A 15,213-nucleotide genomic window follows, 5' to 3' on the forward strand; every position below is an offset into this window, starting at 1 on the left:
TTTACCCCACGTTGTTCTTCTTTCAGCAATCGCACATGTTTGACAATGTGGGGACGGTGTTCTTTGCCATATTCATGGGGATTTGGGGTAAGTGACAGGCACTGAGTACTGTAACTGTGCATGACTAGACTGAGTACCCCTCCTAGTGGCAGCTGCCAATAGCTACAACTGGAAAACAGACGTTCTCTTGGAGTACTTTTGTACTTTATAACTGCCGAGCTTCTCTAGCCTGACGTCGGGACCTTGTTTACGTTTTGTAAAAAATGTTTTTAGTCATTTAGCAGTCACTCTTATCCAGAGCGACTTAAAGGAGCAATTAGGGTTAAGTGCCTTGCTCAAGGGCACATCGGCAGATGTTTCACCTTGTCGGCTCGGGGATTCGAACCTGCGACCCTTTCGAAAAAACACATGACGCAGAAAAGTGGAATGTTAGCAGAAAACATACTGGTGCCCAGCCTCATCTGTATGAAAAGGGAGTCATGTGGTTGAATTCCTACTGAATATAGCTGACACACTGCAAGGACGAGGGATATCTACACAATGCTTAAAACTATTGCTAGTAAAATTCAGTTCTACCAAGCCTTTCCATGGAGTCTTTTTTGGCCCTGACTATGTCTCCTCCTCCTGTCCTTCCTTCTGCAGTGACTCTGTTCCTGGAGTTCTGGAAGCGTCGCCAGGCCCGGCTGGAGTATGAGTGGGACCTGGTGGACTTTGAGGAAGAGCAGCAGCAGCTCCAGCTGCGACCGGAGTACGAGACCAAGTGTACCAGCCAACGCCTCAACCGCGTCACACAGGTGCTTGTGTTACCATCCCTTACCTGTATAGAGTTAGGAGTTAGAGGTTAGGGGTTAGGGGTTATGGTTAGTGGTTAGGGGTTAGGGGTTAGAGGTTAGGGGTTAGGGGTTATGGTTAGAGGTTAGGGGTTAGGGGTTAGGGTTAGGGAGTTTAGGGGTTGAGGGTTAGGGGTTATGGTTAGGGGTTAGGGGTTATGGTTAGAGGTTAGGGGTTATGGTTAGAGGTTAGGGGTTAGGGGTTAGAGGTTAGGGGTTATGGTTAGAGGGTTAGGGGTTATGGTTAGAGGTTAGGGGTTATGGCTAGAGGTTAGGGGTTATGGTTAGAGGTTAGGGGTTATGGTTAGAGGTTAGGGGTTATGGTTAGAGGTTAGGGGTTATGGTTAGAGTTAGGGGTTATGGTTAGAGGTTAGGGGTTATGGTTAGAGTTAGGGGTATGGTTAGAGGTTAGGGGTTATGGTTAGAGGTTAGGGGTTATGGTTAGAGGTTAGGGGTTAGAGGTTAGGGGTTATGGTTAGAGGTTAGGGGTTATGGTTAGAGGTTAGGGGTTATGGTTAGAGGTTAGGGGTTGTGGTTATGGTTAGATTTAGGGGTTATGGTTAGGGGTTATGGCTAGAGGTTAGGGGTTATGGCTAGAGGTTAGGGGTTATGGTTAGAGGTTAGAGGTCATGGTTAGAGGTTAGGGGTTATGGTTAGAGGTTAGAGGTTATGGTTAGAGGTTAGGGGTTATGGCTAGAGGTTAGGGGTTATGGTTAGAGGTTAGGGGTTATGGCTAGAGGTTAGGGGTTATGGTTAGATGTTAGGGGTTATGGCTAGAGGTTAGGGGTTATGGCTAGAGGTTAGGGGTTATGGTTAGAGGTTAGAGGTTATGGTTAGAGGTTAGGGGTTATGGTTAGATTTATGGGTTATGGCTAGAGGTTAGGGGTTATGGTTAGAGGTTAGGGGTTAGGGTTAGAGGTTATGGCTAGAGGTTAGGGGTAATGGTTAGAGGTTAGGTGTTATGGTTAGATTTAGGGGTTATGGTTAGAGGTTAGGGGTTATGGTTAGAGGTTAGGGGTTATGGTTAGAGGTTAGGGGTTATGGTTAGATTTAGGGGTTATGGTTAGAGGTTAGGGGTTATGGTTAGAGGTTAGGGGTTATGGTTAGATTTAGGGGTTATGGTTAGAGGTTAGGGGTTATGGTTAGGGGTCAGGGGTTATGGTTAGAGGTTAGGGGTTATGGTTATAGTTAGGGGTTATGGTTAGAGGTTAGGGGTTATGGTTAGATGTATGGGTTATGGTTAGAGGTTAGGGGTTAGGGTTAGATTTATGGGTTATGGTTAGAGGTTAGGGGTTATGGTTAGAGGTTAGGGGTTATGGTTAGAGGTTAGGGGTTAGGGTTAGATTTAGGGGTTATGGTTAGAGGTTAGGGGTTATGGTTAGATTTATGGGTTATGGTTAGAGGTTAGGGGTTATGGTTAGAGGTTAGGGGTTAGGGTTAGATTTAGGGGTTATGGTTAGAGGTTAGGGGTTATGGTTAGATGTTAGGGGTTATGGTTAGATGTTAGGGGTTATGGTTAGAGGTTAGGGGTTATGGTTAGATGTTAGGGGTTATGGTTAGATGTTAGGGGTTATGGTTAGATGTTAGGGGTTATGGTTAGAGGTTAGGGGTTATGGTTAGATGTTAGGGGTTATGGTTAGAGGTCAGGGATTATGGTTAGAGGTCAGGGGTTATGGTTAAAGTTAGGGGTTATGGTTAGAGGTTAGGGTTAGGGTTCGATTTAGGGGTTATGGTTAGAGGTTACGGGTTATGGTTAGAGGTTAGGGGTTATGGTTAGAGTTAGGGGTTATGGTTAGGGGTTATGGTTAGATGTTAGGGGTTATGGTTAGGGGTTATGGTTAGATGTTAGGGGTTATGGTTAGAGGTTAGGGGTTATGGTTAGAGTTAGGGGTTATGGTTAGGGGTTATGGTTAGATGTTAGGGGTTATGGTTAGAGGTTAGGGGTTATGGTTAGAGTTAGGGGTTATGGTTAGGGCCGGAGTACGAGATCAAGTGTACCATCCGACGCCTCAACCGCATCACACAGGTGCTTGTGTTACCATACTGTTTCTGTGCGTTACATTGTTGAACGCTATACAATAATACAATGTGTTTTTCTATTGCACTACGGTATATTGCAGATACATATGTTGGTCTGGATTTAGCTACTAACAACATTGCTAATGAAGCTTAGTTGTTCATCAAGTTGAGTAACTTAGAGGCTTAGACAAACTGTTAAAAGACAAGTAGGACATGGATAAAGAGGGCTGTTACTTCACCCTCCACACCTTCACCCTCCACCTCTTCACCCTCCACACCTTCACCCTCCACACCTTCACCCTACACCTCTTCACCCTCCACACCTTCACCCTCCACCTCTTCACCCTCCACATCCTCACCCTCCACACCTTCACCCTCCACCTCTTCACCCTCCACACCTTCACCCTCCACATCTTCACCCTACACCTCTTCACCCTCCACATCTTCACCCTCCACACCTTCACCCTCCACCTCTTCACCCTCCACATCTTCACCCTCCACCTCTTCACCCTCCACCTCTTCACCCTCCACCTCTTCACCCTCCACATCTTCACCCTCCACCTCTTCACCCTCCACATTTTCACCCTACACACCTTCACCCTCCACATCTTCACCCTCCACCTCTTCACCCTCCACATCTTCACCCTCCACCTCTTCACCCTCCACATTTTCACCCTCCACCTCTTCACCCTCCACCTCTTCACCCTCCACACCTTCACCCTCTACCTCTTCACCCTCCACATCTTCACCCTCCATCTCTTCACCCTCCACATCTTCACCCTCCACCTCTTCACCCTACACCTCTTCACCCTCCACATCTACACCCTCCACACCTTCACCCTCTACCTTTTCACCCTTCACATCTTCACCCTCCATCTCTTCACCCTCCACATCTTCACCCTCCATCTCTTCACCCTCCACAACTTCACCCTCCACCTCTTCACCCTCCACATTCTCACCTCCACATTTTCACCCTCCACCTCTTCACTCTCCACATCTTCACCCTACACATCTTCACCCTCCACATTTTCACCCTCCACCTCTTCACCCTCCACCTCTTCACCCTCCACATTTTCACCCTCCACCTCTTCACCCTCCACATCTTCACCCTCCCATCTCTTCACCCTCCACCTCTTCACCCTCCACATCATCACCCTCCACCTCTTCACCCTCCACCTCTTCACTCTCCACCTCTTCACCCTCCACCTCTTCACCCTCCACCTCTTCACCCTCCACATTTTGACCCTCCACATTTGACCCTCCACCTCTTCACCCTCCACCTCTTCACCCTCCACCTCTTCACCCTCCACATTTTCACCCTCCACCTCTTCACCCTCCACATCTTCACCCTCCCATCTCTTCACCCTCCCATCTCTTCACCCTCCACATCTTCACCCTACACCTCTTCACCCTCCACCTCTTCACCCTCCACATCATCACCCTCCACCTCTTCACCCTACACCTCTTCACTCTCCACATCTTCACCCTCCACCTCTTCACCCTCCACCTCTTCACCCTCCACATTTTCACCCTCCACCTCTTCACCCTCCACATCTTCACCCTCCCATCTCTTCACCCTCCACATCTTCACCCTACACCTCTTCACCCTCCACCTCTTCACCCTCCACATCATCACCCTCCACCTCTTCACCCTACACCTCTTCACTCTCCACATCATCACCCTCCACCTCTTCACCCTACACCTCTTCACTCTCCACATCTTCACCCTCCACCTCTTCACCCTCCACATCTTCACCCTCCACACCTTCACCCTCTACCTCTTCACCCTCCACATTTTCACCCTCCATCTCTTCACCCTCCACATCTTAACCCTCCACCTCTTCACCCTCCACATTTTCACCCTCCACCTCTTCACCCTCCACCTCTTCACCCTCCACCTCTTCACCCTCCACATCTTCACCCTCCACACCTTCACCCTCTACCTCTTCACCCTCCACATCTTCACCCTCCACATCTTCACCCTCCACCTCTTCACCCTACACCTCTTCACCCTCCACAACTTCACCCTCCACCTCTTCACCCTCCACATTCTCACCCTCCAAATTTTCACCCTCCACCTCTTCACTCTCCACATCCTCACCCTCCATATCTTCACCCTCCACATCTTCACCCTCCACATCTTCACCCTCCACCTCTTCACCCTCCACATTTTCACCCTCCACCTCTTCACCCTACACCTCTTCACCCTCCACACCTTCACCCTCTACCTCTTCACCCTCCACATCTTCACCCTCCATCTCTTCACCCTCCACATCTTCACCCTCCACCTCTTCACCCTACACCTCTTCACCCTCCATCTCTACACCCTCCACACCTTCACCCTCTACCTTTTCACCCTCCACATCTTCACCCTCCATCTCTTCACCCTCCACATCTTTACCCTCCATCTCTTCACCCTCCACAACTTCACCCTCCACCTCTTCACCCTCCACATTCTCACCTCCACCTCTTCACCCTCCACCTCTTCACCCTCCACATTTTCACCCTCCACCTCTTCACCCTCCACCTCTTCACCCTCCCATCTCTTCACCCTCCACATCTTCACCCTACACCTCTTCACCCTCCACCTCTTCACCCTCCACATCATCACCCTCCACCTCTTCACCCTACACCTCTTCACTCTCCACATCTTCACCCTCCACCTCTTCACCCTCCACCTCTTCACCCTCCACATTTTCACCCTCCACCTCTCACCCTCCACATCTTCACCCTCCCATCTCTTCACCCTCCACATCTTCACCTCCACATCTTCACCCTCCCACATCTTCACCCTCCACATCTTCACCCTACACCTCTTCACCCTCCACCTCTTCACCCTCCACATCATCACCCTCCACCTCTTCACCCTACACCTCTTCACTCTCCACATCTTCACCCTCCACCTCTTCACCCTCCACCTCTTCACCCTCCACCTCTTCACCCTCCACCTCTTCACCCTCCACATTTTCACCCTCCACATCTTCACCCTCCACATCTTCACCCTCCACATCTTCACCCTCCACATCTTCACCCTCCACATTTTCACCCTCCACATCTTCACCCTCCACCTCTTCACCCTCCACATCTTCACCCTCCACATCTCCACCCTCCACATCTTCACCCTCCACATCTTCACCCTCCACCTCTTCACCCTCCACATCTTCACCCTCCACATCTTCACCCTCCACCTCTTCACCCTCCACATTTTCACCCTCCACATTTTCACCCTCCACCTCTTCACCCTCCACCTCTTCACCCTCCACATTTTCACCCTCCACCTCTTCACCCTCCACATTTTCACCCTCCACATTTTCACCCTCCACCACTTCACCCTCCACCTCTTCACCCTCCACACCTTCACCCTCCACATCTTCACCCTCCACATCTTCCCCCTCCACCTCTTCACCCTCCACATCATCACCCTCCACCTCTTCACCCTCCACATCTTCACTCTCCACATCATCACCCTCCACCTCTTCACCCTACACCTCTTCACTCTCCACATCTTCACCCTCCACCTCTTCACCCTCCACCTCTTCACCCTCCACATTTTTACCCTCCACATTTTCACCCTCCACCTCTTCACCCTCCACCTCTTCACCTCCACCTCTTCACCCTCCACATTTTCACCCTCCACATCTTCACCCTCCACATCTTCACCCTCCACCTCTTCACCCTCCACATCTTCACCCTCCACATCTTCACCCTCCACCTCTTCACCCTCCACATCTTCACCCTCCACATCTTCACCCTCCACCTCTTCACCCTCCACATCTTCACCCTCCACATCTTCACCCTCCACCTCTTCACCCTCCACATTTTCACCCTCCACCTCTTCACCCTCCACATTTTCACCCTCCACCTCCCTACCCTCCACCTCTTCACCCTCCACATTTTCACCCTCCACCTCTTCACCCTCCACATTTTCACCCTCCACCTCTTCACCCTCCACCTCTTCACCCTCCACATCATCACCCTCCACCTCTTCACCCTCCACCTCTTCACCCTCCACCTCTTCACCCTCCACCTCTTCACCCTTCACATTTTCACCCTCCACCTCTTCACCCTCCACCTCTTCACCCTCCACCTCTTCACCCTCCACATTTTCACCCTCCACCTCTTCACCCTCCACATCTTCACCCTCCCATCTCTTCACCCTCCACATCTTCACCCTACACCTCTTCACCCTCCACCTCTTCACCCTCCACATCATCACCCTCCACCTCTTCACCCTACACCTCTTCACTCTCCACATCTTCACCCTCCACCTCTTCACCCTCCACCTCTTCACCCTCCACATTTTCACCCTCCACCTCTTCACCCTCCACATCTTCACCCTCCCATCTCTTCACCCTCCACATCTTCACCCTCCACATCTTCACCCTCCCACATCTTCACCCTCCACATCTTCACCCTACACCTCTTCACCCTCCACCTCTTCACCCTCCACATCATCACCCTCCACCTCTTCACCCTACACCTCTTCACTCTCCACATCTTCACCCTCCACCTCTTCACCCTCCACCTCTTCACCCTCCACCTCTTCACCCTCCACATTTTCACCCTCCACATCTTCACCCTCCACATCTTCACCCTCCACCTCTTCACCCTCCACATCTTCACCCTCCACATCTTCACCCTCCACATCTTCACCCTCCACCTCTTCACCCTCCACATCTTCACCCTCCACATCTCCACCCTCCACATCTTCACCCTCCACATCTTCACCCTCCACCTCTTCACCCTCCACATCTTCACCCTCCACATCTTCACCCTCCACCTCTTCACCCTCCACATTTTCACCCTCCACCTCTTCACCCTCCACCTCTTCACCCTCCACATTTTCACCCTCCACCTCTTCACCCTCCACATTTTCACCCTCCACATTTTCACCCTCCACCACTTCACCCTCCACCTCTTCACCCTCCACATCTTCACCCTCCACATCTTCACCCTCCACATCTTCCCCCTCCACCTCTTCACCCTCCACATCATCACCCTCCACCTCTTCACCCTCCACATCTTCACTCTCCACATCATCACCCTCCACCTCTTCACCCTACACCTCTTCACTCTCCACATCTTCACCCTCCACCTCTTCACCCTCCACCTCTTCACCCTCCACATTTTCACCCTCCACATTTTCACCCTCCACCTCTTCACCCTCCACCTCTTCACCCTCCACCTCTTCACCCTCCACATTTTCACCCTCCACATCTTCACCCTCCACATCTTCACCCTCCACCTCTTCACCCTCCACATTTTCACCCTCCACATCTTCACCCTCCACCTCTTCACCCTCCACATCTTCACCCTCCACATCTTCACCCTCCACATCTTCACCCTCCACATCTTCACCCTCCACCTCTTCACCCTCCACATTTTCACCCTCCACCTCTTCACCCTCCACATTTTCACCCTCCACCTCCCTACCCTCCACCTCTTCACCCTCCACATTTTCACCCTCCACCTCTTCACCCTCCACATTTTCACCCTCCACCTCTTCACCCTCCACATCTTCACCCTCCACATCTTCACCCTCCATATCTTCACCCTCCACATCTTCACCCTCCACCTGTCTGTGACCGTACTGTAGGAGATGGAGTGGGTCCTTGACAGGACGGCAGCTGATCTGGTGGGCAAAGTGCTCCTGTGTTGGGCCACCGTGGTGCTGTGGGTAAGACTGGCACAGAGGGAGGTGGAATGCCAGTTTGATGAGATGTGGAGAGAGGGTTTGGCAGGAGTTGTTTGGCAGGCCTGGCTTGTGCTTCTTACTCACATCTGGATGGAAGATGTCTGAAGCTGACTGCAGTGATTTACCTGGTGAACCATGGAAGCCTTGCTGTTATCAATTACCAATGCTAAAACAGAGTCGGGGTTGGTGTTTAATAGCCTGGTGGTCCAGATCTGGTTCTGCTGTAGAGCCAAATCCCATGGCCATGGTTACAACTATGACCAGAACCATAGACGTTGACTATCTCTGGGACCTGGCTAATAAAAGCATGGATTCACCAGGATCGGGCTACAGTGGGTCAGTGGACTGGTCTGGGGTCAGGTCAGAAGTTATGGTACAGGGTTGGGGTCCATTCCATTTCAATTAACTTCCCCATGAGGGAAAAACTGGAATCAGAATTTCAGTTTACTGAATGAAATGGAATTGAACCCAACTCTGGTAGGACATGTCTTCACCAGTAGCTGTGTGGTAACCATGGTGACTGACTGTGCATGTTGTCCCTGCTTTGCTTGGTTACGGTGTTGTAGGAGATGGAGCCTTACTTACCCGTAACATCCCAGTGTGCTCGTACATCCCTGTCTGGAGCCACCGTCATATTCTGGGTGAGCATTGATTCATTATAGTCTACTCTGTATCTTATTCCTCTACCTCCCTCTCCTCATCTTCCTCCTCCCTCCTCTCCCTCCGTCTACTTCTCTCCCTCCTCCTGTCTCCTCCTCTCCCTCCTCCTGTCTCCTCCTCTCCCTCCTCCTGTCTCCTCCTCTCCCTCCTCCTGTCTCCTCCTCTCCCTCCTCCTGTCTCCTCCTCTCCCTCCCTCTCCTCCTCTCCCTCCTCCTGTTTCCTCCTCTCCCTCCTTCTCCTTCTCTCCCTCCTCCTGTCCCCTCCTCTCCATCCCTCCTCCTTTCTCCTCTCCCTCCTCCTGTCTCCTCTCCCTCCCTCTCCTTCTCTCCCTCCTCCTGTCTCCTCTCCCTCCTTCTGTCTCCTCCTCTCCCTCCTCCTGACTCCTTCTCTCCCTCCTCCTGTCTCCTCCTCTCCCTCCTCCTGTCTCCTCCTCTCCTCCTCCTGTCTCCTCCTCTCCCTCCTCCTGTCTCCTCCTCTCCCTCCTCCTGTCTCCTCCTCTCCCTCCTCCTGTCTCCTTCTCTCCCTCCTCCTGTCTCCTCCTCTCCCTCCTCCTGTCTCCTCCTCTCCCTCCTCCTGTCTCCTCCTCTCCCTCCTCCTGTCTCCTCCTCTCCCTCCTTCTGTCTCCTCCTCTCCCTCCTCCTGTCTCCTTCTCTCCCTCCTCCAACCTCCTCTCCCTCCTCCTGTCTCCTTCTCTCCCTCCTCCAACCTCCTCTCCCTCCTCCTGTCTCCTTCTCTCCCTCCTCCTGTCTCCTCCTCTCCCTCCTCCTGTCTCCTCTCCCTCTCCTCTCTCCCTCCTCCTGTCTCCTTCTCTCCCTCCTCCTGTCTCCCTCCCTCCCTCCTCCTGTCTCCTCCTCTCCCTCCTCCTGTCTCCTCCTCTCCTCCTCCTGTCTCCTCCTCTCCCTCCTCCTGTCTCCTCCTCTCCCTCCTCCTGTCTCCTCCTCTCCTCCTCCTGTCTCCTCTCCCTCCCTCTCCTCCTCTCCCTTCTCCTGTCTCCTCCTGTCTCCTCCTCTCCCGCCTCCTGTCTCCTCCTCTCCCGCCTCCTGTCTCCTCCTCTCCCTCCCTCTCCTCCTCTCCCTCCTCCTGTCTCCTTCTCTCCCTCCTCCTGTCTCCTCCTCTCCCTCCTCCTGTCTCATTCTCTCCTCCTCCTGTCTCCTCCTCTCCCTCCTCCTGTCTCCTCTCTCCCTCCTCCTGTCTCCTCCTCTCCCTCCTCCTGTCTCCTCCTCTCCTCCTCCTGTCTCATATCTCCTCCTCCTGTCTCCTCCTCTCCCTCCTCCTGTCTCCTCCTCTCCTGCCTCCTGTCTCCTCCTCTCTCTCCCTCCTCCTCTCCCTCCTCCTGTCTCATTCTCTCCCTCCTCCTGTCTCCTCCTCTCCCTCCTCCTGTCTCCTCCTCTCCCTCCTCCTGTCTCCTCCTCTCCCTCCTCCTGTCTCCTCCTCTCCCTCCTTCTGTCTCCTCCTCTCCCTCCTTCTGTCTCCTCCTCTCCCTCCTCCTGTCTCCTTCTCTCCCTCCTCCAACCTCCTCTCCCTCCTCCTGTCTCCTCCTCTCCCTCCTCCTGTCTCCTCCTCTCCCTCCTCCTGTCTCCTCCTCTCCCTCCTCCTGTCTCCTCCTCTCCCTCCTCCTGTCCTCCTCTCCTCCTCCCTCTCCCTCCCGTCTCCTGTCTCCTACTCTCCCTCCTCTGTCTCCTCCTCTCCCCCTCCTCCTCTCCCTCCTCTTGTCTCTCCTCTCCCTCCTCCTGTCTCCTCCTCTCCCTCCTCCTGTCTCCTCCTCTCCCTCCTACTGTCTCCTCCTCTCCCGCCTCCTGTCTCCTCCTCTCCGTCTCCTGTCTCCTCCTCTCCCTCCTCCTGTCTCCTCCTCTCCCTCCTCTCCTCCTCTCCCTCCTCTTGTCTCCTCCTCTCCTCCTCCTGTCTCTCCTCTCCCTCCTCTCCTCTCCTCCCTCCTCCTGTCTCCTCCTCTCTCCGCCTCCTGTCTCCTCCTCTCCCTCCTTCTGTCTCCTCCTCTCCCTCCTCCTGTCTCCTTCTCTCCTCCTCACCTCCTCTCCCTCCTCCTGTCTCTCCTCTCTCCCGCCTCCTGTCTCCTCCTCTCCCTCCTCCTGTCTCCTCCTCTCCCTCCTCGCCTCCTCTCCCTCCTCTGTCTCCTCCTCTCCTCCTCTGTCTCTCCTCTCCCTCCTCCCTCTCCTCTCCCTCCTCCTGTCTCCTCCTCTCCTCCTCCTGTCTCCTCCTCTCCCTCCTTCTGTCTCCTCCTCTCCCTCCTCCTGTCTCCTTCTCTCCCTCCTCCAACCTCCTCCCTCCTCCTGTCTCCTCCTCTCCCTCCTCCTGTCTCCTCCTCCTCTCCCTCCTCCTGTCTCCTCCTCTCCCTCCTCCTGTCTCCTCCTCTTCCTCCTCCTGTCTCCTCCTCTCCCTCCTCCTGTCTCCTCCTCTCCCTCCTCCTGTCTCCTCCTCTCCCTCCTCCTGTCTCCTCCTCTCTCTCCTCTCCTCCTCTCCCTCCTCCTGTCTCCTCCTCTCCCTCCTCCTGTCTCCTTCTCTCCCTCCTCCTGTCTCCTCCTCTCCCTCCTCCTGTCTCCTCCTCCTCCCTCTCCTCCTCTCCCTCCTCCTGTCTCCTTCTCTCCCTCCTCCTCTCCTCCTCTCTCCCTCTCCTGTCTCCTCCCTCTCCCTCCTCCTGTCTCCTCCTCTCCCTCCTCCTGTCTCCTCCTCTCCCTCCTCCTGTCTCCTCCTCTCCTCCTCCTGTCTCCTCCTCTCCCTCCTCCTGTCTCCCTCTCCTCCCTCTCCTCTCCCTCTCCTGTCTCCTCCTGTCTCCTCCTCTCTCCCGCCTCCTGTCTCCTCCTCTCCCGCCTCCTGTCTCCTCCTCTCCTCCTCTCCTCCCTCTCCCTCCTCCTGTCTCCTTCTCTCCCTCCTCCTGTCTCTCCTCTCTCCCTCCTCCTGTCTCATTCTCTCCCTCCTCTGTCTCCTCCTCTCCCTCCTCCTGTCTCCTCCTCTCCCTCCTCCTGTCTCCTCCTCTCCCTCCTCCTGTCTCCTCCTCTCCCTCCTCCTGTCTCCCTCCTCTCCTCCTCCTGTCTCCTCCTCTCCCTCCTCCTGTCCATCATCTCCTCCTGTCTCTCCTCTCCCCCTCCTGCTCCTCTCCCTCCTCCTGTCTCCTCCTCTCCCTCCCTCCTCCCTCTCCTCTCCTCCTCTCCCTCCTCCTGTCTCCTCTCCCTCCTCCTGTCTCCTCCTCTCCCTCCTCCTGTCTCCTCCCTCTCCCTCCTCCTGTCTCCTCCTCTCCCTCCTCCTGTCTCCTCCTCTCCCTCCTTCTGTCTCCTCCTCTCCCTCCTCCTGTCTCCTTCTCTCCCTCCTCCAACCTCCTCTCCCTCCTCCTGTCTCCTCCTCTCCCTCCTCCTGTCTCCTCCTCTCCCTCCTCCTGTCTCCTCCTCTCCCTCCTCCTGTCTCCTCCTCTCCCTCCTCCTGTCTCCTCCTCTCCCTCCTCCTGTCTCCTCCTCTCCCGCCTCCTGTCTCCTCCTCTCCCTCCTCCTGTCTCCTCCTCTCCCTCCCTCTCCTCCTCTCCCTCCTCTTGTCTCCTCCTCTCCCTCCTCCTGTCTCCTCCTCTCCTCCTCCTGTCTCCTCCTCTCCCTCCTCCTGTCTCCTCCTCTCCCTCTCCTCTCTCCCTCTCCTCTCTCCTCTCCTGTCTCCTCCTGTCTCCTCCTCTCCCGCCTCCTGTCTCCTCCTCTCCCGCCTCCTGTCTCCTCCTCTCCCTCCCTCTCCTCCTCTCCCTCCTCCTGTCTCCTTCTCTCCCTCCTCCTGTCTCCTCCTCTCCCTCCTCCTGTCTCATTCTCTCCCTCCTCCTGTCTCCTCCTCTCCCTCCTCCTGTCTCCTCCTCTCCCTCCTCCTGTCTCCTCCTCTCCCTCCTCCTGTCTCCTCCTCCTCCCTCCTCCTCCTCATCATCTCCTCCTCCTGTCTCCTCCCTCCTCCTGTCTCCTCCTCTCCTGCCTCCTGTCTCCTCCTCTCCTCTCCTCTCCTCCTCTCCCTCCTCCTGTCTCATTCTCTCCCTCCTCCTGTCTCCTCCTCTCTCCTCCCTGTCTCCTCCTCTCCCTCCTCCTGTCTCCTCCTCTCCCTCCTCTGTCTCCTCCTCTCCCTCCTCCTGTCTCCTCCTCTCCCTCCTTCTGTCTCCTCCTCTCCCTCCTCCTGTCTCCTTCTCTCCCTCCTCCAACCTCCTCTCCCTCCTCTGTCTCCTCCTCCCTCCTCCTGTCTCCTCCTCTCCCTCCTCCTGTCTCCTCCTCTCCCTCCTCCTGTCTCCTCCTCTCCCTCCTCCTGTCCCCTCCTCTCCCTCCTCCTGTCTCCTCCTCTCCCGCCTCCTGTCTCCTCCTCTCCCTCCTCCTGTCTCCTCCTCTCCTTCTCTCCTCTCCTCCTCTCTCCCTCTCCCTCCTCCTGTCTCCTCCTCTCCCTCCTCCTGTCTCCTCCTCTCCCTCCTACTGTCTCCTCCTCTCCCGCCTCCTGTCTCCTCCTCTCCCTCCTTCTGTCTCCTCCTCTCCCTCCTCCTGTCTCCTCTCTCCTCCTCCAGTCTCCCTCCTCCTGTCTCCTCCTCTCCTGCCTCCTGTCTCCTCCTCTCCCTCCTCCTGTCTCCTCCTCTCCCTCCTCGCTCTCCTCTCCCTCCTCTTGTCTCCTCCTCTCCTCCTCCTGTCTCCTCCCTCTCCCTCCTCCTGTCTCCTCCTCTCCCTCCTCCTGTCTCCTCCTCTCCCTCCTCCTGTCTCCTCCTTCTCCTTCTGTCTCCTCCTCTCCCTCCTCCTGTCTCCTTCTCTCCCTCCTCCAACCTCCTCTCCTCCTCCTGTCTCCTCCTCCCTCCTCCTGTCTCCTCCTCTCCCTCCTCCTGTCTCCTCCTCTCCCTCCTCCTGTCTCCTCCTCTCCCTCCTCCTGTCCCCTCCTCTCCCTCCTCCTGTCTCCTCCTCTCCCGCCTCCTGTCTCCTCCTCTCCCTCCTCCTGTCTCCTCCTCTCCCTCCCTCTCCTCCTCTCCCTCCTCTTGTCTCCTCCTCTCCCTCCTCCTGTCTCCTTCTCTCCCTCCTCCTGTCTCCTCCTCTCCCTCCTCCTGTCTCCTCTCCCTCCCTCTCCTCCTCTCCCTCCTCCTGTCTCCTTCTCTCCCTCCTCCTGTCTCCTCCTCTCCCTCCTCCTGTCTCCTCCTCTCCCTCCTCCTGTCTCCTCCTCTCCCTCCTCCTGTCTCCTCCTCTCCCTCCTCCTGTCTCCTCCTCTCCCTCCTCCTGTCTCCTCCTCTCCCTCCTCCTGTCTCCTCTCCCTCCCTCTCCTCCTCTCCCTCCTCCTGTCTCCTCCTGTCTCCTCCTCTCCCGCCTCCTGTCTCCTCCTCTCCCGCCTCCTGTCTCCTCCTCTCCCTCCCTCTCCTCCTCTCCCTCCTCCTGTCTCTCTCTCCTCCTCCTGTCCTCCTCTCCCTCCTCCTGTCTCTCCTCTCCTCCTGTCTCCTCCTCTCCCTCCTCCTGTCTCCTCCTCTCCCTCCTCCTGTCTCCTTCTCTCCCTCCTCCTGTCTCCTCCTCTCCCTCCTCCTGTCTCCTCCTCTCCCTCCTCCTGTCTCATCATCTCCCTCCTCCTGTCTCCTCCTCTCCCTCCTCCTGTCTCCTCCTCTCCTGCCTCCTGTCTCCTCCTCTCCCTCCCTCTCCTCCTCTCCCTCCTCCTGTCTCCTCCTCTCCCTCCTCCTGTCTCCTCCTCTCCCTCCTCCTGTCTCCTCCTCTCCCTCCTCCTGTCTCCTCCTCTCCCTCCTCCTGTCTCCTCCTCTCCCTCCTCCTGTCTCCTCCTCTCCCTCCTTCTGTCTCCTCCTCTCCCTCCTCCTGTCTCCTTCTCTCCCTCCTCCAACCTCCTCTCCCTCCTCCTGTCTCCTCCTCTCCCTCCTCCTGTCTCCTCCTCTCCCTCCTCCCTGTCTCCTCCTCTCCCTCCTCCTGTCTCCTCCTCTCCCTCCTCCTGTCCCTCCTCTCCTCCTCCTGTCTCCTCCTCTCCGCCTCCTGTCTCCTCTCTCCTCCTCCTGTCTCCTCCTCTCCCTCCTCT

At 55.7% G+C, this 15,213-nt stretch overlaps 1 protein-coding gene across 4 annotated transcripts in view; it reads left to right on the forward strand.

The window, feature by feature from the left end:
- The window catches only part of LOC121540745 (anoctamin-5), a 114,744-nt gene that overhangs the window by 67,651 nt on the left and 31,880 nt on the right, over positions 1 to 15,213 (forward strand). For 3 of the 4 annotated variants that reach the window (XR_005995540.2, XM_045207882.1, XM_045207884.1), the window contains 3 exons: positions 27 to 87; positions 643 to 794; positions 8,446 to 8,526. Coding sequence is in view for 3 of the 4 variants with exons in the window: in XM_045207882.1 (XP_045063817.1) it covers positions 27 to 87; positions 643 to 794; positions 8,446 to 8,526 (294 nt within the window). In the remaining variant the exon portion in view is untranslated. Of the gene's footprint in view, positions 1 to 26; positions 88 to 642; positions 795 to 8,445; positions 8,527 to 9,110; positions 9,186 to 15,213 lie in introns of all 4 variants that reach the window. The other variant, XM_045207883.1, reaches the window with a different exon arrangement.

This window comes from Coregonus clupeaformis, chromosome 26, assembly GCF_020615455.1.
Source record: "Coregonus clupeaformis isolate EN_2021a chromosome 26, ASM2061545v1, whole genome shotgun sequence".
NCBI classification, from domain to species: domain Eukaryota; kingdom Metazoa; phylum Chordata; class Actinopteri; order Salmoniformes; family Salmonidae; genus Coregonus; species Coregonus clupeaformis.